This window comes from Myotis daubentonii, chromosome 2 (genome assembly GCF_963259705.1).
Source record: "Myotis daubentonii chromosome 2, mMyoDau2.1, whole genome shotgun sequence".
Classification (NCBI taxonomy): domain Eukaryota; kingdom Metazoa; phylum Chordata; class Mammalia; order Chiroptera; family Vespertilionidae; genus Myotis; species Myotis daubentonii.
Window position 1 is genome coordinate 178,897,907 of NC_081841.1, and position 23,564 is coordinate 178,921,470.

The 23,564-nt window shown below is 38.7% G+C and overlaps 1 protein-coding gene across 1 annotated transcript in view; it reads right to left on the bottom strand.

The window, feature by feature from the left end:
- The window catches only part of UGGT2 (UDP-glucose glycoprotein glucosyltransferase 2), a 180,331-nt gene that overhangs the window by 141,166 nt on the left and 15,601 nt on the right, over positions 1–23,564 (bottom strand). Inside the window, exons 3-7 of the mRNA XM_059684977.1 lie at positions 15,382–15,512; positions 14,800–14,912; positions 10,906–11,080; positions 7,330–7,426; positions 143–215 (exon numbers count right to left, since the gene is read on the bottom strand). Of these exons, the coding sequence (XP_059540960.1) occupies positions 143–215; positions 7,330–7,426; positions 10,906–11,080; positions 14,800–14,912; positions 15,382–15,512 (589 nt within the window). The remainder of the gene's footprint in view (positions 1–142; positions 216–7,329; positions 7,427–10,905; positions 11,081–14,799; positions 14,913–15,381; positions 15,513–23,564) is intronic.

The following is a 23,564-nucleotide window of genomic DNA, read 5'->3' on the forward strand; positions in this document are numbered from 1 at the left end:
TATTACTTTTATAATAAATAAAAACAATTATATGTGTATTTTTAAAATGTGAAACATAAGCTAACAGAGCATATTGAATTAATTCCCATAAAAAGCACATGTAAGAGTATATTAATATAATTTTACTTCATTTCAGACTTACTTTAGTTTCCCAAAGAAAAATCCTTGAACTTCATTTGTTTCAATCTCACCTTCTATGGTGGTATTAGTCACAGCTATATTTGGGAAACAAAACCAAAATAAAATAAAAACACTCTCAGAATGGAAAAACAGTATGTAATCAAATATCAGGAGACTTCAAAATGAAATTGAATGACATCTGTTTTACTTTGTTTCCTTCATGGATCAGCTTAATGATACCTGCACGTGCACATGCTTGCATTCCTGACTGTGCACTCTCTTTTTATTTATTGTTTTTAAATTGAATTTATTGGGGTGACATTGGTTCACAAAACCATGCAGGTTTAAAAAAATAAAATAAAAAAACCATACAGGTTTCAAATGTACAATTCCACAAAACCGCATCTGCACACTGTATCCTGTACCCATCGCCCAAAGCAATCTCTTTCTGTCCCTATTTATCCCTACTTTGCCTACCTCCACCCACTCCCACCCCCTTCCCCTCTGGCTATCATCACACTATGGTCTGATGTGTGATGAAATCAAGACACAGTGCCATTTCAGATTTAAATAGAATTTTTTCTATTTAAAATAGAATTTTTTTTCTATTTGTTATATATGTGTTTTTTTGCTTCATCTCTTCACCGTCTTTCATCCATCCTCCAACTCTTCTCCCCTGACAGCTCTCAGTCTGTTCCATGCATCCATGGCTCTATTTCTATTTTGTTCACTAGTATTTGTTCATTAGATTCCACACATAAGATTTTTGCTTAATCCTTTCACCTTTTCACCCAGCCCCAAACCCCTCCCCTCTGACATCTGTCAGCCTATTGTCTGTTATCAATGAGTCTGTTACTATTTTATTTGTTAGTTTCTTTGATTTATTAGAGTCTACATATAAGTGAAATCATAAAGTACTGTCTATTTTCTGGCTGGCTTATTTCACTTACATCAGGTCCTTCCATGCTGGTTTTCAGATTCTTTGTCTTTAATTTTTGCCATTTAAATTATTATGTGTCTTGGGGTGGGCCTCTTTGGGTCTATCTTGTTTGGGACTCCCTGCACCTCCCGGACTTGTGTCTTTTTCCTTCACCAGTTTAGAGAAGTTTTCAGCCATTATTTCTTCAAATAGGTTTTTGATCCCTTGTTCTCTTTCTTCTTCTTCTGGTATCTCTACGATGCAAATGTTACGCTTCATGTTGTACCAAAGGTCCCTTAAACTATCCTCATTTCTAAAAATTATTTTCCCTTTATTGTTGCTCTGACTGGGTGTTTGTTTCTCCTTGTCTTCCAAATTGCTGATTTGGTCCTCTGCTTCATGTAACCTACTATTTATTTCTTCTAGTGTATTCTTCATTTCAGATATTGTATTCTTCATTTCTAACTGGTTCTTTTTTATGGTTTCTATGTTCTTTTTCATGCTGTTAAGTTCCCACTAAATTCTTTGAGCATACCTATAACCATTTTTTTGGAACTCCATATCTGGTAAATTGCTTGCCTCCAAATCATATAGTTTTTTTTTGTGGAGATTTCTCCAGCTCTTTCATTTGGGGCATGTTTCTTTGTCTCCCCATTTTTGTTGCCTCTTTGTGTTTGTCCCTATGTATTAAGTCAATCTGCTATGTCTCTGTAGGGTGGCTTTAAGTAGTAGGTGTCCTGTAGGACCAATGGCGCACTCGCCTTGATCACATGAGCTGGGTGCTCCAGGAATGTCCCTTGTGCAGGGTATGTGAGCCTTCTGTTGTAATTGAATCTTGATTGCTGTTGGTCTGTTCATGTGTGGGAAAGACCCTCAGGCTGGCTGATTTTGAGGATTGACTCCAACCACAGTGTATGAGCTGCTGTGTAGGTGTTGATCACACAAAGCAGATTTTGCCTCAGTGTGGTCTGATGCCTCCTGAGATCTCCCTTTAGACATACCACTTGTGGGGCCAACCAGAGCCTGTTCAGATGTCGTCTGGGTGTATATCTGTTCCTGGGCCTCTTGGTAGGGAGCTGGTGTAGGTCAATGCCAGACGTTGCCTGTGAGTGGCCCTGGGCATCCTGTTTGAAGTTACAAAGCCATCCACAGTTTGTGGTTGCCTCTGCTGGGCTTTGGTGTGCATGAAAATGACCAAACTTCACACCAAGGCTGGCTTCCACCAGCACCAAGCCCAGGGACTGGTCAACAAAAGGCCCAAGGTCCCCTAGATCCGCCTCTGGTGCTACTCAAGTTACATGAGGAGGTTCTCAGTGAATCACCAGGTAGGCGTGAGTGGTTATGAGGCCACTCAGCCAAAGTCCTAGGGTATAACAAGTCTAGCTGTCCCCCTGATGGATGCCCACAAACCTATGTGGTGGGATGGGGTCACAGGGAGTTGTCAGGTGAGGCCAGCAGAGTTTGTCAGTCCCAAACAAACTAAAAGAAGGCTCTGCACCAGTCTGGTGTGGGAGAAAAAAAATGGTCCAGGTCTTCGAACCACACAACTCAGCCTATTGCACATTTTGCCTGGAGCCTGAGCTTAGCAGGGTAGGGCCCCAGTGGGAGTCAGGCGGGTGGGGCCACCAGGAGCCCAGAAGGGGGAGCTAGCAGATCTCCCATGCTAGGGAGGCCACCAAGCTCAGGTTCACAGGAAAGTGGGGGGCATGGCACTGGCTCCAAAGCCATACAACTCAGTCACTAATACCCCCTAAGTCTGCCTGGACCACTACACTCTGGCATGGGCAGTTGAATCTTCAGCAGGGTGCAAGCTCCAAAGGATGGGGCCACTGGGAGTCTAATGGGTGGGGCTATTGCATTTCCCCAGGCTGATGCCATAAAGAAGAGAGTGCTGCACCCAAGAAAGATAGCATCCGCTATGTGGGTGAAGGACTCCACCAGAGTCCAGAATGAGATTTTGTGCACTCTCTTTTTAAATGGACTTGATTTATTAAATAGTTAAGCATTAAAAAATGTTCTGTTTTATAACCAGAATGATAAACCAAAGGGCCTGCAACAAATCTTGAGTTGAGATCTTAAACCAGGAAAGAGATCCAAGCCCTAACAAATATAGTTCTTGCATATTTCTCATGCCTTTAAAAATAATCAAGAAATCTTTAGAAAAAAGTCATGGTCTCAAAATATAAAGATGTACTGTTTTATATTCCTATCCCTTACCCTCACTTCTTCTTTACTTACCAATAACTGCAGTATACAGTGTGGTGAGTGGTATATATATAAGGCATTTGGGATTATAAGAATTTGTGACTTCTTACAGCATAGGGTTGCTCTCTATCAGAGTCTGTCAGGGCTCATCAACTAAACTTCTCCTTTCTTACTCTTATGAAGGTCTGAATCTCTAGAACTACAACTAAAAACCTTTGGTGCTTTGATGTAGTCTTCCTTTCCCTCCTTTTCATTCATTCATTCATCAAGCAAATATATTGACTGGCTACTATGATGCCTAATGCCTGCTGGGATAGACCCCAGAAATGGAGACACAAACTCCACTTGGTGGAAAAGGAGAGAGACAAATAAACAATTTTAATAGAGTGTGTGAATCTTTTCTGAAAGAAAGCACAGGCCCTATGGAATATAGGGAAGGAAAAACCTCTGACAAAACAGGAAGATAGGCAACCATCTCAGAGTTACTGACTGGCATATGTCTGAAGAGATGAGTAGGCCTTAGATGTAATGAAAGAGGTGGGAGAACAGAGGAAGGTGTCAGCAGAAGGAACGGCATATGCAAAGAGATGAAAGTACTCTGTGGAGGCCATAAAGGCTTGGCATGGAGTCACACATGGATGTATCTAGGGAACATGAAGTTATTCTGTATAGTTTAGTGTTGCAGGATCAGGTGATATAAATGAGAGAAGGCCGAGGGAGAGTGATAAGGCAGAAAGAAGCCAGTGTGTGAACAGCTTTCTTTGCTATGCTACCATGCTTAAATTCAGGAGGGAGGTTACAGGGAGCCACTAAGTGATTTTAACCAGTGAAGTCACAAAGTCAGATTTCCATGACAAGAAATCCAATGTGAAAGCACTGTGGAGACTAAACTGATTAATTTATTTTGGAGGTTGGGGGTTGAGGGTACTGAAGACCAAAGATCAGAGAGAAGGTCAGTTAGAAGCTGATACATGTACACAGAGGAAAAAAAGAACTGAACTAAAGGAGTGGCAACTAGAATGGAGAGACAATTTATTCCAAATCCTATATAATAAAAGCCTAATATGCTAAGTGTCTGACCATTTGTTCAACCATTTGACCAGTCGCTATGATGCGCACTGAGCAGCAGGGGGCAAATGCTCCCACCGATAGGTTAGCTTGTTGCTTCGGTCTGGCCGATTGGGACTTGGCAAGACAGGCCAGACATGTCCTGGAACCCTCCTTCAGTCCCTCCCCAGCCAGCCAACCTCCTGCGGTCCCTCCCTAGCCAGCCAGCCCTGATCAGGACTGGGTAAGATAGGCCGGACACACCCTGGAGCTCTCCCGTGGTCCCTCCCTGGCCCCAATCGTGCACCAGTGGGTTCCCTCAGCCTGGCCTGTGCCTTCTTGCAATCCAGGACCCCTTAGGGGATGTCAGAGAGCTGGTTTCAGGCCAATCCCCACAGGCCAGGCCAAGGGACCCCACTGGTGCACAAATCCGTGCACCAGGCCTCTAGTATATATATAAAAGCGTGATGACAGAATTTAGTATGTAATTTGTAATATAGATAGTACATGTAATATAGATAATACATGTGATCACCTCACTTTTCATTATTTATTATGTTTTTATTGTGTATGTTTTTAGAGAGAGAAGAAGGGAGAGGGAGAGACAAACAGTGATGAGAGAGAAACATTGATCAGTTGCCTCCTGCACGCCCCCTATTGGGGATTGAGCTCAAAAGCCCAGCATGTGCCCTGACCAGGAATCAAACCTTGCCTCCTGGTGCACGGGACAATGCTCAATCCACTGACCCACACCAGCCTGACATCACCTCACTTTTTAAAGAAAATTCTACAAGCTCAAGGACAGGTTGAAAATGCCTTATGTTACTATACTAGTATATGTTACATGTCTTAAAAAAGGAGTAGGCATTAAATAAAATGACTTAAATAAGATATTAAATTATAAAGCATTATAAAACTATATGTAACTATATAGAAATGTATAAAATCTGAATATTATTTCTACTATACTTTTCCAGCAACTCTTTAACTAACAAGACTTAAATCACAGTAATACAGATCTTTATTGGAAACACATTCAGTAGGATCAGCCAGAGCTAAGTCTACAATCAGGGCAGGGTTTGCAGGACCAGATCCTGAACAGAAAAACAAAGTTGAAGCAGAAGCCACATCTGAGAGCATATAAAAGAATTTAAAACTCTTAACCAAGAATCAGATATAAATTTCTGATGAATCAGGTAATAAAACATTTTCATAAGTATATGAAACTTCTTTGGTCTCCAGAGTCCTTCGTCTAGAGCAGCGGTTCTCAACTTATGGGTCGCGACCCCTTTGGGGGTCGAACGAACCTTTCACAGGGGTCGCCTAAGACCATCTATGAAAACACATATATAATTACATATTGTTTTTGTAATTAATCACTATGCTTTAATTATGTTCAATTGGTAACAATGCAAATACATCCTGCATATCAGATATTTATATTACGATTCATAACAGTAGCAAAATTACAGTTATGAAGTAGCAACGAAAATAATTTTATGGTTGGGGGTCACCTCAACATGAGGAACTGTATTAAAGGGTTGCGGCATTAGGAAGGTTGAGAACCACTGGTCTAAAGCATTCATTTAGTACCCAGGACTACAAGCAGATTAGTTTGTAGGTCAAAAATCTAACCAAGCTACTTCATCTAAACAAACATCCCCCACCCCACTTCAAGAAAGAAAATAAAAATGCCATCAACCTAACTTCATTATAAATAAACTAGAGGCCTGGAGCATGAAATTCATGCATGGGTGTGGTCCCTAGGCCTGACCAGTGATCAAAGTGCAAGCATCTGGTGTGGAAGGGCAGGTCCCAGCTGACCTCTGGGCCCCTGGGTCCCCAGGCAGCCCCCTCTGCCTAAGTCATGGCACCTGAGTCCCTATGTGGAGATACGGTGAGTACAGCTAGAAACTGCGAACCGGGGTGCAGCGTGGGCCTCTGGGCACTTAGTGGCACTGCACAGAAGCCAGGCGGGCAGTGAGTGCGCTCTCTCCTGACCGGCCTTGCAGACCGGCTTCTGCATGAACCCACAGGGAGCCTCACCAGCCCCTGTGGTCCCGGTGGCTGCGGCCTGGCTCACCTAGAAGAGGCCGCACGGGGTGCAGGGTGGGCTCCTCACGGGCTCCCAGAACCTGAGCACGGGGGCTTCCCCGGCACACGAGCCCTGGCATCCCTGGGGAGGGTAGCAGGGGGAGTGAGAGCGAGCTTGGCGGACACCCCGCATTCTCACTGCACCTCCATCCCCATCACCCCTGCCCCCAGGTAGCCTGCGAGTGGCACAGTGCATAGCCAACGCCCACCATATTCTGTGCCACCCTCTGGTAGTCAGCACACGTCATAGCGAGCGGTCGAACTCCCAGTCGAGGGGACAATTTGCACATTAGGCTTTTGTTATATAGAATACTTCAGACAAACACTCCTAAGGCAAATGAATTACCGATGAGTTTCAGATTTACTGAGCTATTGATCGCCTTTGATCTCTTAGACCCCTTACCCTCACCCTGGTGGGTGGCTGGGCACATCAGGCCAGGCAGAGCTCCTGGGCCAGTCACCTGGAGCCATAAGCATTTCTGTCTAATGCCTCAGTGTACCTTATATTCTCATTTTGAAATATGTTTCTAAAAATGGTTGGTAATCCCTAAACAGTTTGGCTCAGTGGATAGAGCGCTGGCCTGCGGACTCAAGGGTCCCGGGTTCAATTCTGGTCAAGGGCATGTTCCTTGGTTGCAGGCACATCCCCAGTGGGAGGTGTGCAGGAGGCAGCTGATCGATGTTTCTCTCTTATCGATGTTTCTAACTCTCTATCCCTCTCTGTAAAAAATCAATAAAAATATATTTTAAAAAATTAAAAATAAAAATAAAAATGGTTGGTAAGCCATCGGGTATAAGCAAAACTTCAAACTCAAAAAAATATGTCTATCCCGTCAACAGCCTCTTTTAACATGAGTAGAATTTTAGTTATGAAAATTTTTTAAAAACAAAAGGGTATAAGCCTCCAAATTTTCATTCTACTCAAATACAGAGAGAAAACTTACTTTTAACTTGAGTATCATCCAGTGTTTTGTATTCTGTACTCTTAATTGCTAACTCCACACCATATCCAGATAAGTACATTTTCCGTGAGGTTGGTTTCTGTTCAAACACATTGATTTAAAAAAAAAAAAAAAGAGAGAGAGAAAATACTTACTCAAATATCTTCTTTTCATTTCAGTATAACTGTGTATTAGGATATTAGGATAAATTACTAATAAAAAAGTATTTAAATCTCTGTAAAATTACTTGGGAGATATTTACACTCTCTCTAACCAGTCTATCAAGGAACAAAAATTTGGTTGATGACAACTTCTTTACTTTCTAAAAACTTTGTCATGACTCTACTGTTTTAATTTCTCTTTTATGATGAAAATATATCTTATATTTTCTTATTTTACCCTGGTACCTTTCCCATCTCTCCCATGAGTTAATTAACAAGGATCTAATACAATCAAGTTTCAATAAAACTGTCCTGCTTTTGGGAACCACACAAGATTTGCTAAATCAGCAAATGGCATTCATCTGCTAGTTTTCTAGATGTAGAACAACTAAAGCAGTGGTTCTCAACCTTCCTAATGCCACGACCCTTTAATACAGTTCCTCATGTTGAGGTGACCCCCAACCATAAAATTATTTTCGTTGCTACTTCATAATTGTAATTTTGCTACTGTTATGAATCGTAATATAAATATCTGATATGCAGGATGTATTTGCATTGTTACCAATTGAACATAATTAAAGCATAGTGATTAATTACAAAAACAATATGTAATTATATATGTGTTTTCCGATGGTCTTAGGCGACCCCTGTGAAAGGTTCGTTCGACCCCCAAAGGGGTCGCGACCCACAGGTTGAGAATCGCTGAACTAGAGTGTTGCCAAAAGCAAATATTGGAAAGTAGAGACAAAGGAGACAAAAAAACTCAGTGCCTTGAACAGCCTGATTAAATTTTTCCCCATTGTTTTTCAATGACTAAAATGTACCAAATGTCACAAATTTATATCTATTCTTGCAATAAAGGGTAACAATTGCCTAAAACTGAGTTATCTGAAGAATTTATAGTCAGAATTTTGGTATCTCATATCCCCCTTCCAGTAAAGGACAAATATTAAATGTACTTTATCAAGGAAGAGAAGTCACCATCTTTTGTCTAAAGGTAAGCAAGCTGAATGAATATATATAATATTGTTGAAGATGTCTAAGTTTCTTTATAGCTTCCGGACTGAAATTCTTATCATTTGTGCTACAATCATTATAATTTGGCATATTCTTTCAAAGGTTAGGAAACCATTTTAACCTAGCACTCAGTAAAGTTCCTTGAAAATGCTCTGTCTTTGCTTAATTCAGGTTTGCATAGGGGTAATTTGCAACCCTAAACATGACAGAGGAAGAGGCAGAAATCAGAGGGAAGGAGAATCTTAAGAGCATACTACTATTCTTTTCATTCTCTTCTTTCCCCTCTAAACTTCTTCCCCAGTTTTAAAAATAGTAAATATATTACCAGAGTGACTATTCCTGGACTTTTCTCTTTCAAAATAAGATGATATAAGAATTAGTTTCAGATATGCAGACAAGTATCTAATACTGCTGCCCACACTAAAATTTTATTTGCTAATTTTTCAGGCATATGCTATAATGAAAGATAGCATGAGAAAACTAGGTTATTTATAATTATAGTAATCTGACAAAGTTGAAAATCTTTTAAAGTCTTTTCAATTTTACACAGCTCAATTTAAAAATACATTGTGACTATCCACTCACAAAGACAATCAGTAGGTAGCTAAGTGAACCAAAGCTCTAAGTCCACATATTTTGTTATAGTTCATAAAAGAAATGTAATTGCACATAACCAATTTCCACTATCAGTTCTGGAGTATTATTAGTTCCTCAGTTATAAAGATAAATGTTCATTAAATCCATATTTACTTTCTCCATATGAAAATGTATTAATATAAAATTTGAATTGTAGTTTAATAAATTCAGATTTTGCAAACCAAAAATGCTCATAGGCTAAATCAACTGGTGAAAAAAAAAAATCTGTATTCTTCTATTTCTTCTTTCCCCACAAAAAGGTATCTGTTCAGAAAGTATCATAGGTCTATTTTTATTAAAATTACAGGTTGATTAGATTGACAATATAACTATTTTGATTGCACAATATGTCACTCATTAAATAGAAGGCTATAATTTGATGTTACCAAGTGCCCAGAGAGTTCCAGTATGATAAAGTAGCCAGTATGATTTTGCAGAAGTATACTTAATAGTCATATTCTCCAAAGAATAACTAGGCACACTGATTCTCAATAGATGAGTATACCTTCTGGGGCCATATTAGAATCACTTGGGAGACATTGTTTTAAAAAGATAAATATGTTTATCTTTTTCAATCTCCTAATTTCATTCCTATCCTGATATAATTGACATATAACACTATCTGAGTAAGTTATACAACATAATGTTTTGATATATGTATATGTATATTATGAAATGATCACCACATTAAGTTTAGTTAACATCCATCCCCACATACAGTTTTTCTTTATTGTGATGAGAACTTTTAAGATCTACTCTCTTAGCAACTTTCCAACATACAATATATTATTGTTAACTATAGTCACCATGCTGTACATTGCATTCCCAGAATTTGTTTCCCTTATAACTGGCAATTACTTGGATTTGACACAAAAAAATAAAGGCAATAAAAGCAAAAGTACACAAGGGGAACCACATCAAACTAAAAATCCTTTGCAGAGCAAAGGAAACTTACAAAATAAGGCAACCTATGCAATAGGGACAAATATTTGTAAATCACATATCTGATAAGGGGTTAATATCCAAAATATATAAGGAACTCATGCAACTCAATAGCAAAACAAACAAAAACCCCAGTCCAATTCAGACAAAGGACCTAAATAGAAATTTTTCTAAAGGAAATACGCAAATAGCTAACAGGTACATGAAAAAATGCTCAATAACACTAGTTATCAGGAAAATGCAAATCAAAACTACAATGAGATATCACAATAGCTGTTCGAATGGTTGTTATTAAAAAAAGAGATAAGTTTTGGTGAGGATGTGGAGCAAAGGGAACCCTTGTGCACTGTTGGGAATAGAAATTGCTGTTGGCAGTATAGAAAAGAGTATAATGGCTCCTCAAACAATTAAAAATAGAGCTAAATAGAACTCTCATATACTCCAGCAATTCTACTTGTGAGTATATATCACAAGGAAGTGAAAGCATTAGCTAGGAAAGATATACTATGCAACCCCATGTTTATTGCAGCATTACTTAAAATAGCCAAATATGTGAACAATCTATTTATCCATCAATGGATGAATGTATAAAGAAAATGTAGTGTGTGTATAAAATGGAATATTATTCAGCCTTAAAAAAGAATGAAATCTTACATTTGGGACAACTGGAATGGACAGTGAGGGTATTGCACTAGTGTGATAGTTGAATTAGTTTTAAAAATCTTTAAATTACATTCCTAATGGGAATTATTATGTAAAATCTAGTAAGACCATGAAATGTATTTTTATACCCAAAATAATCTTAAATAAAACAAACATGTACCTGAATATAATGACGAAGAACATACAAAATTTCTCCATTTTGAGCTTTTTCAGACAATACTGTGTGAAATTTACTAAATGATCTGGTACCCATTTCTGCATAGAGAATAATCACTGGTAAGTTCTCTTTATTTGTAGGAAATTTATGATCCCCTTCAAAAAGATAAGGTCTGGGCCTGAAATGGAGAAAAAAAACAAAAAAGCAAAAAAAAACCACACAAACTTTTAAAAGAACTGAAAGTAAAGAGCATATGAGAAATATATTATGACACTTTATAACAGGCGTCCTCAAACTACGGCCCACGGGCCACATGCAGCCCGCCGAAAACATTTATCCAGCCTGCCGGGTGTTTTTGCCGCCACTGCCTGTCCTGCTTAGCAGCCGACTCATCCCGGGCCCGCAGTGCGCATGTGTGGAATGTCCGAGGGACAGTGAACTGGCCCCCTGTTTAAAAAGTTTGAGGACCTCTGCTTTATAATTTACTAGAGGTCCGATGCATGAAATTCGTGCAAGAGTAGGCCTTCTTTCCCCTGGCTGCCAGCCCTGGCTTCCCCCTGACACCCAGGACCCAGGTTTCTCTTGCGGCACCAGCTTCGTCTGGGAGGTCATCCGGTCTAATTAGCATATTATGCTTTTATTATTGTAGATAGGAAAAAATATATTTGCACACATTTATTATCACAGAAAAAGAATTTAAATTTCCTGTGGCACTTCGTGCACATAACTTCTAAGTCACAGAAAAAAAAGAAATTTGGTTAACCCAAAATTGAATATGAGTATTTTCTTTTCCAACAAGGTTCAGTGTCTTTAATCACTAACATATAATAGCAATATAATTTTCAATTAAATAAAATTTGTATTTTCTTCAATTAAGATATAATTTTTATTATAGCTTACATTTCATTTTCAACTATTTAAAAAACAAAACAAAAGCACTATATCATACAAAGATTATTAGTACTTAATATAGGGTGGGATAAAAGTAGGTTTACAGTTGTAAGTACTTAAAACAGGGTTGATTCTTGTATTATTAATTATTGTATTATTTTTCACACAAACATATAAGTAACAATTCATTAAATCCTCAAGTGTAATCAAAGAAACATTAAAAAAGTGAAAAAGAGCCCTGGCCAGTGTGACTCAGTTGGTTGAGCATTGTCCCCATGTTCTGAAAGGTCACAGGTTTGATTCCCAGTCAGGGCATATGCCCAGGTTGGGAGCTGAATCCCTAGTCAGGATGCATGCAGGAGGCAGCCAATAGATGTTTTCCACCTCAGATCAACGTCTGTCTGTCTGTCTGTCTCTCTCCCCCTTTCCCTTCTTCTCTCCCTAAAAAAAGAAAAAAATCAATAATATTATATTTTTAAAAAATTTAAGAAGTGAAAAAGAGCCCTGGCTGGTGTGGCTCAGTTGGTTAGTGTGTCGCCCTGATATGCCAAGGTTGCAGGTTTGATTCCCGGTCAGAGCACATGCCCAAGCTGTGGGTTCATTCCCCGGTAGGGTAGCATATGGGAAGCAACTGATCGATGTTTCTCTCCCACATCAATGTTTCTCCCTCCCTCTCCCTCTTCCTTCTTTTCTCTCTAAAATCAATAAAAACATGTCCTCAGATTTAAAAAAAAAAAAGTGAAAAAGAATCTTAAACTAGATGAAATTATTAAAATCTTTCTCTTGCCCTAGCTGGTTTGGCTTGTGGCTAGAGCATTGGCCTGTGGACCAAAGGGTTCCGGGTTCGATTCTGGTCAAGGGCATGCACCTTGGTTGAAGACTCCTCCCCTGCCCAGGCCCTGGTCGAGGCTTGTGCAAGAAGCAGCCAATCGATGTGTTTCTCTCACATCAATGTTTCTCTCTGTCTTTCCCTCTCTCTTCCACTCTCCCTAAAAATCAACTGAAAAATGTCCTCGGGTGAGGATTAACTAACAAACAAACAAACAAACAAAATCTTTCTTATTAATTTCAACTGATAAGTTTGAACTCAAATGAGACAAAGTTAAATGGCTTATCATTAAAATTTTGATTTTTATCAAATCAGTACTGTAGAAGTACATTTAGTAATTTTTTTTAAAAAATTATTGGTTTTAGAGAGAAAGAGGGAGGAAGGGAGATGGGGAGAGAGAGACAGACAGACATTGATTTGTTGTTACACTTAGTTATGCATTTATTGGTTGCTTCTTATATATGCCCTGACCAGGGATCAAACCTACAACCTCAGCCTATCAGTGTGACACTCTAACCAATTGAGCTACCTGGCCAGGGCACATTTAGTAATCTATATAGGGTATCTTACATTTTGAAATTAGTACAAAAGAATGTTTTCAAATAATTTACTATTGGTAACTGGAAAGGCTGCTAATAAAACAATGCTAGTAAATCAATCTTGAATATAAAAGAAAAAATTAGTTCATATACCAACTGTTCACGAATCATTACAGAAAAGTGCCTTCGTATACACATATACACATACCTTCCAAAGTCTGTTTCTATGAATAATTCAGAAACTGCTTGGATATATCACAAGTTAAAAAAAAATTAATCTACAGCTATAGAGAATTACTGGGTAAGAGGGAAAATAGTCTTTTTAAAAAAAATGTTTTTATTGATTTTTTTAGAGAGAGAGAGTCAGAAACATTGATGAGAATGATCAACTGGCTGCCTCCTGCACGCCCCCACTGGGCACTGAGGATCGAGCCCACAGCCTGGGCATGTGCCACAACCAGGAATCGAACTGGCTACCTCCTGGTGCACAGGATGATGTCCAACCAACTGAGCCACACTGGTTGGGCAAAAATAGTCATTAAATCTGAAGAGATTACATTTAAAAATATAAATTTTCATTTATTAAATTCACTAAGATTATAAAGAGAATAATACAAATTAGCAGTGGCAAAAATGTTAGAAATGTATTGCCTAAGATTCACAGAAAAAAGGTATGAATCTAATACTATATATGGCTTCTGTCAGGCTAAGGAATTCATTTCATTCTAATTTACAAGCTAACAAGTTTGCCTTTTATTGTTTCATGGATACCGGGCAAAAGACCTGAGACTTCTAGTTCAGAAACAAAGAGCTTTACTACTCATGGCACACAAGCAGCGTGAGTTTGTTTGCATCAGTTCCCTGTGGTCCTTACATTCTATGGGGGTGAAAATGGACCCACAAGAATGCTACACATGCTACTTCCCATAGTCATTTGTATGAAATACTTGGAAGAAATTAAAAAAAAGTTTTGAATAACATATTTAAAAAAATGTCTATGTAATTGCTTTTATTATTAACTAGAGACTCAATGCACGAAATTCATGCATGGTAGAGTCCCTAAGCCTGGCTGGCGATCAGGGTCAATCTGCAGGGCAATGGGGGGGGGGGGGCGGTCTCTGCTGGCACCTGCCTTGGCTGGCCTGGGGCCTGCAGGCTGGGGGCAGTTCCTGTGTTGAGCATCTGCCCCCTAGTGGTCAGTGTGCCTCATAGCGACTAGTTGTTCCACTGGTCATTCTGCCATTTGGTTGATTTGCATATTAGTCTTTTATTATATAGGATTTTCTGTTTCTAAGGTACACATTCAGTTTATATTTAAAGAGATATAGTCCATATAAATCCATAGGTTCCATAAGTTTATTGTTTATATAAAACATACCTATATTTTATGGCATTCTGGTATAATTTATACTCTAAAGTCAAAAGCTAATTTAGACAAAATACTGAAAGTAGTTATATATTTTAGAAAAGGACTCAGACTCCCAGCCCATATATATTCAGTTTTTCAATATATAGCATATTCTTTAAAATATAATATCTTAGAATATTAAAATTTTGTATTATAAGAAATTTAGGCTATTTTGACCCTCAACTCTTTTCATAAAGCACTTCTTTCACTAAAGGCTTTCATTAATTTACCTTGAAGTAGCCTTCTTCAGCAGCTTTTTAATCTCATTAATTTTACAGGTGTGTTTCTTATGGATAACCACAAATGCATCACAACCATCTGGTGGTGGCTCATCAGCTGCAATCTAAGATTTCAAAGATTATATTTAGCTACAGTAATTCATAATTACAATATGATTTTAAAAACTCACATTACTTTGATTATAATAACTCATCAACTACTATTAAGTTATTGCTCTAATTAAAGTAAGAAATATCTATATGCAGGCAGAATTAAATATTTTAACAAAATCAACTTTATAGTAGAAATATGTGCTTCGAAGTAGTTGGAAAGTTTCATCAAATTAAAATTTTCTATATAGTTCATTTTAATGGTGACTTGTCCTCATACTACCCTTATCCCAAATAACTATAAAATTATATATCAATTATATTATAGTTAATGATAGCAATAATATAATCAATAATAAGCTATGGAACCAGATATGATAAGTGTGTAGATCCTTTTGAATGGAAGATATTCACCCTAAGACAGATTCATGTACATTGTTAGCATGCTTCTTTGTCATAGACAGCTTGGGAATTTTTACATACCTGTTGAAACATCTGAATAGTTGGAGAGTATGCTCTTATAGAGAAAGCAAACTTTAAGAGATTGATATGTAAATTGTCTAAGAATTGTCCAGCTTTCTTCAGGATTAAGTTGTAATAAGAATAACCTGACTCTATAAAAACAATGCAAAAGAAAAGAATGTTAATATTTTTGTATTCAGCACATTGGCACATCTCTCTCACTGTGATGCTAAATTAATATCAAATAATCATATCTTTTTTATTGTTTAAAGTATTACATATGTCTCTTTTTCCCTCTATTAACACCCCCCAGCCACTCCCACCCCAAGGGCAGGCCCCCACCACCCCAGTGTCTGTGTCCATTGGTTATGCTAATATGCATGCATCCCTTTGGTTGATCTCTAACCCTCCCTCCCCCTGTTCCCTGTCTCTTGTCTCTGGATCTATTTTTGTTCATCAGTTAATCCTATCTTTTTAAATATTTTTTATTTTTTTTTATTGTTGATAATATTATAGATGTCTTCCATTGCCCCCCTCCTTCTGTCCAGCACCTTCTCAACCCCTCAGGTCTTCACAACCATATTGCCCATGTCCATGGGCTATGCATATCTATATCTCTCTATCTATCTCTCTATCTATCTCTCTCTCTCTCTCTCTCTCTCTCTCTCTCTCTATATATATATATATATATATATATATATATATACACACACACACACACACACACACATTAAAGTCCAGCAAACGGAACAGCAGAACGATCAGAACAACCAGAACGACCAGTGGATATGACGTGCACTGTGGGAGCCAACCAGCCTGATCCGGTCCCCAATCAGCCCCTAACACCCGGATCGGGGGTGGGGCCAGCCAGCCAATCAACTGCAGCCCCTCCCCCACTAGCCCAGCCCGATGGGCCCCCATTGGGGCAGGCCAGCCGGACCCCACCCGTGCACAAATTCATGCACCAGGCCTCTAGTAAGTATATAAGTTCTTTGGTTTATCTCTTATCTCTCCACCCCTACATGGAGATAAGTCAGTTTCTTCAATGCCTCCATGCTTTGGATTAATCATATCTTAAGTTTGGTTATGGATGGTGTTAGAGAAAATATCTCTATTTTAGTATGAACTTCATATGAATCTTCCAGTAAAGTCCAATAAATCAATATAAGTCCAGGTGAAAATAAACTTGCCATTGAGTATTATGCTAAGTGATGTCAGCCACACAGAGAAAGACAAGTTTCACATGATCTCACTCATATGTGGGATCTAATCAACAATATAAACTGATAAACAAAATAGATCCAGAGACACAGAAGCAGACTGATGGAACAGACTGAGGAATCTCAGAGGGAATGCAGGGGGAGGTAGGGGTGGGAAGAGATTAATCAAATAACTTATATGCATATATGCATAGCCCATGGACACAGATAATAGTGTAGCAAAGGCATGGGGGGGGGGCAGGTGCAAGGTGGAGGGAGTCAATGTGGGGAAAAAGAGGACATCTGTAATACTTTCAATAATAAGGATGAATTTTTAAAAATCTATTTGGAAGATGCTAGTGTATCAGACCAATTCTAAGAATAGCACAAAAAATTAAAGAATATGACTGTTAGTAGATCTTAAATTACATGTATGAATAGATTCAACTGATATTTAGTATACACAACAGTATAATTAGTGTGTCCAGAACACTGTAGGAGACTGAACTTGAACCAGACCTTAAAGAATAAGAGAAATGTCTTCTTGTCTGGAACAAACTAACTTGATAAACTGATTCTCTCTTTTAAACTCACTCCAAAGATTTCAAAGGCAAAAAGGAGAAGGATGAATCCTACAATTTAATTAAAAAACTCTTGAACACTCCTGGGATGATAGAGATCATCTGAATAGGAGAGGGCAGAAGTGAATGGCAGCCTAGAATTGAAGAGAGCCTGGTGGCACTAATAGGAATAGCAGGAATAATACTATCGATTTTCACCCTTTTCTCTACACTGCCCTGGGTATAATCATCATCTGCAGTATTGCCATTGTGTCAGAAAACTGCAGTACCGTTCCACTGCCAGCAAGAGGTGGTAAGGTAACAAGAGAGCAGCTCTAGAGTCAAGCTGGTACAGATATGTATAGGTTTGCCCATGGACACTCCTTGGTCATTTTTTCTCTCCTGAATTCCTTGGCACTGGGTTACCAACTCATGGAAACTTCTCATACAAAAGAGCACAGTTGGGGTAGATCCAGAGCAGCTACCTATAGGATGTGAAAAGGGAGGACAAAAGGGAATATAGCACAGACACTCTACATCTGAGAAGAGGATGAGAATGCTGACTGGAAGAATATACTTTAGTCAGTGGTTCTCAACCTACTGGCCCTTTAAATACAGTTCCTCATGTTGTGACCCAACCATAAAATTATTTTCGTTGCTACTTCGTAACTGTAATGTTGCTACTGTTATGAATTGTAATGTAAATATCTGATATGCAGGATGGTCTTAGGTGACCCCTGTGAAAGGGTCGTTCGACCGCCAAAGGGGTCGCGACCCACAGGTTGAGAACCGCTGCTTTAGGTAAAGCAAAAGATTGGATTATTTGTTGCTATGTTTATTACTTGTTCAAAAGGTGCTGAACTCTTGATTCTCGGTTCCTCTTCTTCCCACAACCCATTCAGGATGCAGGTGTCTGGCCTTCTATGTTGCCCCATGAGAATTGGAGCTCAGAAAATCAGCACAAATATATGGACACTGGTTACTGATTTTGCTTTGAATAGTAAAGTCTTTTGTCTCTGATCCAGGAGTCTTATGTCTTCTGTCAGCATCCATGAAACTAATCTGTTAGCTTGCAAGTAAGGTAAAACTCAGACCCTTTATACCATTTGACAGATTTGACAACAAAGATGGAATGTTAAGAGACATGGATTTTAGAGGAGAAAAGATCCATCCCATGGGCCAATTAACAGAATTTGAGGGAAATCCTTGTAAACTGATAGTGGACATGTTGACAAAATTGTATGGCCATCAGGAAATAAATGGTCCTCCAATTTGTTGCCTATTAGTGAAATGAAAATAAGGAGGAGGTTACAGGCCAAGAACTAGGCAGCAGATTCAAAGGCATTTGCTCAAATGATGTCTTAGTTGTTAACTCTCCTCCATGCAAGTGGACTTCTTTACCAATTGTTCTGTCAGTTTAAAGTACACACTACTGTGACGACAAGTACAAAGGCCTGTCTTGGGTTAGAGAAGGTTCTTCAAACAACAGAGATGCATAGTTACACTGGGTGAGAAAGGAAGGAAATTTGTGAGCACTGTAGTCAGAAGGATTCAAAATCATTAAAACTTTAGATTGCTAGGCAGATGAGGGATGAAGTACAAAACTTAGAATTACAACCACCTTATGATTCAACAACTCCTACAGTCTAACATACCAATCTTAGATCCTTTCTAAGATGATAGTAAAAAGTCTGGGAGTTATTGCAATGGATCCTGGCTGATAAAAAGCATCTACAGCATACTCAGGAGATTTCTCTTGGTAAGTTATAAAGTCTTTCAGCTCTGATCCAGGAGTCTCATGTCTCATAACTTATAACTGTCTGATGCTTGAAACTGTGGGAAGCTAAGTAGGGTAAGTAGGGTAAAAATCTTGGCCTCTTTATAGTTTTTGAGAAAAAGTTCAGAAATGAGATGACTAAAACAGGAAGCTATAAAAATTGTTCTGAAAGAACTGAGGAAAGAACAAGAAAAAATACTAGAAAATAGAGGCTAAATTAGAAGCAACACAAGAGTAATAAGATGTCATGGAAGACAGTAAAAGAAACAGAGAAAAAGGGGAAATGTGAAGAAAAATAAATAGAAATAGAAAAAGAGCAGGAAACAGAAAACTCTCCAGAATTAAAAGGAGTAATGAAACTACATATCTAAGAACAAAGACTCAATGGTCAGCATGCAACATTGTTGGTAAAACTCTAAAGTTAAAAATCTAAAGTACTAGTATATTTATTTACCCTTTGGGACAGCATGGATGGACCTGGAAAATATTATGCTAAGTGAAATAAGCCAATCTGAGAAAGACAAATAGCATACAATCTCACTTATTTGTGGAATCTAATGAACAAAATGAATTGACCAACAAAGTGAGACCTAAAGCATGGAGGCATGGAACATACCTTGATGTGGGGTTGGGGGGACAAGAAGAGACAAACTCAAGAGCTTACATACTTATATGCATAGCCCATGGACACGGGCAATAGGGTAGTGAAGACCTGGGAGGATGAGTAGGGGTTGGGAGGAGGGAAGTAAAGGGGGTGGAAATGGGAGATATCTGTAATACTATCAATAATAAAAAATATATTTTTTTAAAAATCTAAAGTATAAAATTCACACATACACAGTTATGTATGTGAATAGCTCAATGCCATTATTCCCAGGAGTTATTTTTTTAAAATATATTTTTATTGATTTCAGAGAGGAGGGGGGAGGAAGGGAAAGAGAAACATCAATGATGAGAGAGAATCATTATTCTGCACACTCTACACTGGGGATCGATCCTGCAACTTGGACATGTGCCCTGACTGGGAATTGAACCGTGACCTCCTGGTTCATAGGTCAACGCTCAACCACTGAGCAACTCTGGCTGGACCACAGGAGTTATTTATGAGGCATCAACTAGAAAGCAAATTGTATATAATTAAGAAATAACTTCAAAATAAGCCTAGTTAAGATTTACAGAAGACTATGTAAAATGTTGTATGCTCTGGCAAAGTAGAACAATGTACCACCAACAAAAATGCAAGAAAGGGAAAACTAAGGGGAAAGTAAAGTAAGCTCAGTTATTTCTATAAATATTAACTGGGAATAAAAGGATGTCACTGAAGTCAACAAATCAAGTAGTAGAAGCTAACATATACTTAAGAATACAAAGACAGAGACTAAGAATATTTGTGAACAAAATCAGATGTGGTGAGGGGAACACTAGCTATTTCACTACTACTTGTATGGTACTAAGACAATACCTAAAGAAAGTGCAGGTTAACAACTCAGGGGCTTCACACATTATCCCTTTGGCATGAAATGCAGGAGGGTAAAGGGTGCATGTTTGGCTAACTCCTATTCAGCAAACCTTAGTTTAAATATATGAAGCCCTATGTTCATAGCAGCGCAATTTATAATAGCTAAGATTTGAAAAGTGCCCATCAGATGAGTAGATAAAAAAGATGTGGTACATCTACACAATGGAATACTATGCGGCTGTAAAGAAGGAACTCTTACCATTTGCAACAGCATGGATGGACCTGGAGAGTATTATGCTAAGCAAACTAAGCCAGTCAGAGAAAGATTATCACATGTTCTCACTCATGTATTAAAATTAATGAACAAAATAAACTGATAAACAAAATAAACGCAGAGACAAAGAACCATGGAACAGACTGATGAATTTCAGAGGGAAGGCGGGAGTGGGGATGGGGGAGAGATTAACAGGGGAACTTATATGCATATATGCATAGCCCATGGACACAGACAATTATGTGGTGAAGGCCTGGGAGGGGCGAGTGCCAGGTGGAGGGGGTCAATGGAAAAAAAAATGCAAAAGGGACATCTGTAATACTTTTAATAATAAAGATATTTCTTTTTTAAAAAAAGTCATTTGCTTTGGAAGAGTTTCCCAAGTCTAGATCCTATTACATACTCTGACAGAACTCTACATCAAGCATGTCAAACTCGCGGTCAGCGGGCCCCATGCCTTGGCCTGCCGGCTGCTAGTTTGACATGCTTGCTCTACACTATCTCTGGTTCAAATCTCAAAAGTGTAATTGAAAATTAATTGTATAATTATTTGTTTAATGCTGTTCTTCCCATTAAGCTATAAACTATGAAAACAAATTATTTTCTAGACTTTCAATTGTACCTTTTTTATTCCAGCATATAAAACAGGCAGTCAATACATTTCTAGAATTAATATTTAAGAAATGAATAGGTCTCTTCATTGTAGGCAATAATACATTGCTAATCCAGTAATTTTATTTTATTAATTTTTACAAGCAAAAGCTCACTCATATGTGAAATCTAATGAACAAAATAAACTAACAAACAGAATAGAAACAGACTCATAGAGAACAGACTGACAACAGTATAACTAGCTAGTTATTAAATAGTAATAGTAATAGTAATAGTAATAGTAATAGTAATAGTAATAGTAATAACAGGAAGAAAGCAAAGACCATTATAAGCATGGTCTTCACCAGGAGCTGCAACTTCACATTCCCCAGGGAACCACAGGTCCATTCCTTGCAGATCACTGGGGAAAGGGATCAAACAAAAGGGAAGATGGGCACATGCACAGTGAAGTCGGGGTAACATAGGGGAAGTGCTTGCCTGTCTAGCCCGGGGAACAAAGCTTATTGGCTAGAAGGGCAGAGCCACTGCAAGCATGCGAAATCCTGAAATGTTAAGTGTTAAGCTCCTAGTTATAACCCCGAGACAAAGAGTTCTCACTCTCTTGTTCCTCCTGCTTTGCTCCTGCTTCCTTGCACTCATTTGCTCCATGACCCACAATAGCCTGCCATGTGGCTCTAGAGCAGTGGTTCTCAACCTTGGCTGCACATTAGAATCACCTGGGAATCTTTTTAAAATCCTGATTTCTGGGCCTCATCCTCCGGAAATTCTGTTTCTTTGTTATGGGGTGGGGCCACAACATTAGTAACAAAGAAACAGAATTTCCGGAGGATGAGGCCCAGAAATCAGTATTTTAAAAAGATTCTCAGGTGATTCTAATGTGCAGCCAAGGTTGAGAATCACTGCTCTAGAAGCACATGCAATGGACTGCAGCTGGGAACACAAGCTACGCTAGCCAGATGCTGGATTGGACTGTGCTTTAATATGGAGCAACGGCTCTGGGCAATGGCTTTGATATTAGCTCTGCTGAAGACACTGCAGGACTTCTTCCATGGTGAAATGGAGACGGGAACTCTGGAGGGAAACCCTCTTAATGGTACATCATCAATAGAGCTTTCTCCACCATACCTCATCCTCCCGTGGGGGCCTCATGAAATTCTTATTCCCTTGGCATCCCAAGAGCTCACCAGTAACAGGTAGGGACACAGAGGACACACCAAAGATAACAAGAGGGAAGGGGGGTTCATGGCTGGGAGAAAAAGGTTAAGGGATTAAGCAAAAATAAAAACAAAAACCCAAATCCTCATAAACAAAGACAACAATGTGGTGATTACCAAAGGGAAAAGGGGTTAGGGGGAGGTATAAGAGGGTACAGGGGATAAAAATGGAGATGGAAGGAGACTTGACTTGGGGTGGTGAATACATAATATAATATACAGATGATGTATTATAGAACTGTACAACCTATATAATTTATTAACCAATATAATTTATTAACCTATATAATTTATTAACCTATATAATTTATTAACCAATGTCACCCCAATAAATTCAATTTAAAAAACTTATATTTAGAAAGTCACAGAGGTAGAAGAAGTGAGCCATAGACGAAATGGGCTCAGGAAACAAGTTACAGAGGCAAAAAAGGACCCTTAGAGCTCAGAAGAAAGAGAAGTCAAGGAAAACATGCCAGGGGAAGAGGAAGAGACTCAGGAATGCCAGGTGTGTACTGAAAATATTGGGGGAATACTTTGAAAAGTATATGACTATTTAATGACTATACTGTACACCTGAAACGAATATAAAATACTGAGTGTAAACTGTACTTGGAAATTAAAAATTGAAATGATCTTTACAAAGACAGAATAGCTATAGAACCAACAAGAAAATAGCCAAAATTAATGAATAATATCCTATCTAATAAAAGAGAAACATGGTAATTGGCGTACGACCGCTACCCTTCCCATTGGCTAATCAGGGTGATATGCAAATTAACTGTCAGCCAAGATGGCGGCTGGCAGCCATGCAGCTTGAAACTAACATGAGGCTTGCTTGCTTCAGTGACGGAGGACTCCAATGTTCCCTGCCTGCCTTGCCGGCCTCTGAGCCTGCAGTTTGAAACATAGTTACAAAAATAGAAGCTAAACAAAACCCCAGAAACCAGCTTTCAGCTAGCCAGGATCTCAGACCTGGAGTTGATACAGAGTCGATTGTAGAACCGAAACAAACCAGATACCTGCTTTCAGGAGCGGACGCCTAAGAGCTGGAGCATCAGAGCTAAAGCTGGCTCAGAATTAAAAAAAAAGAAAAAGAAAAAAAGGAGCAG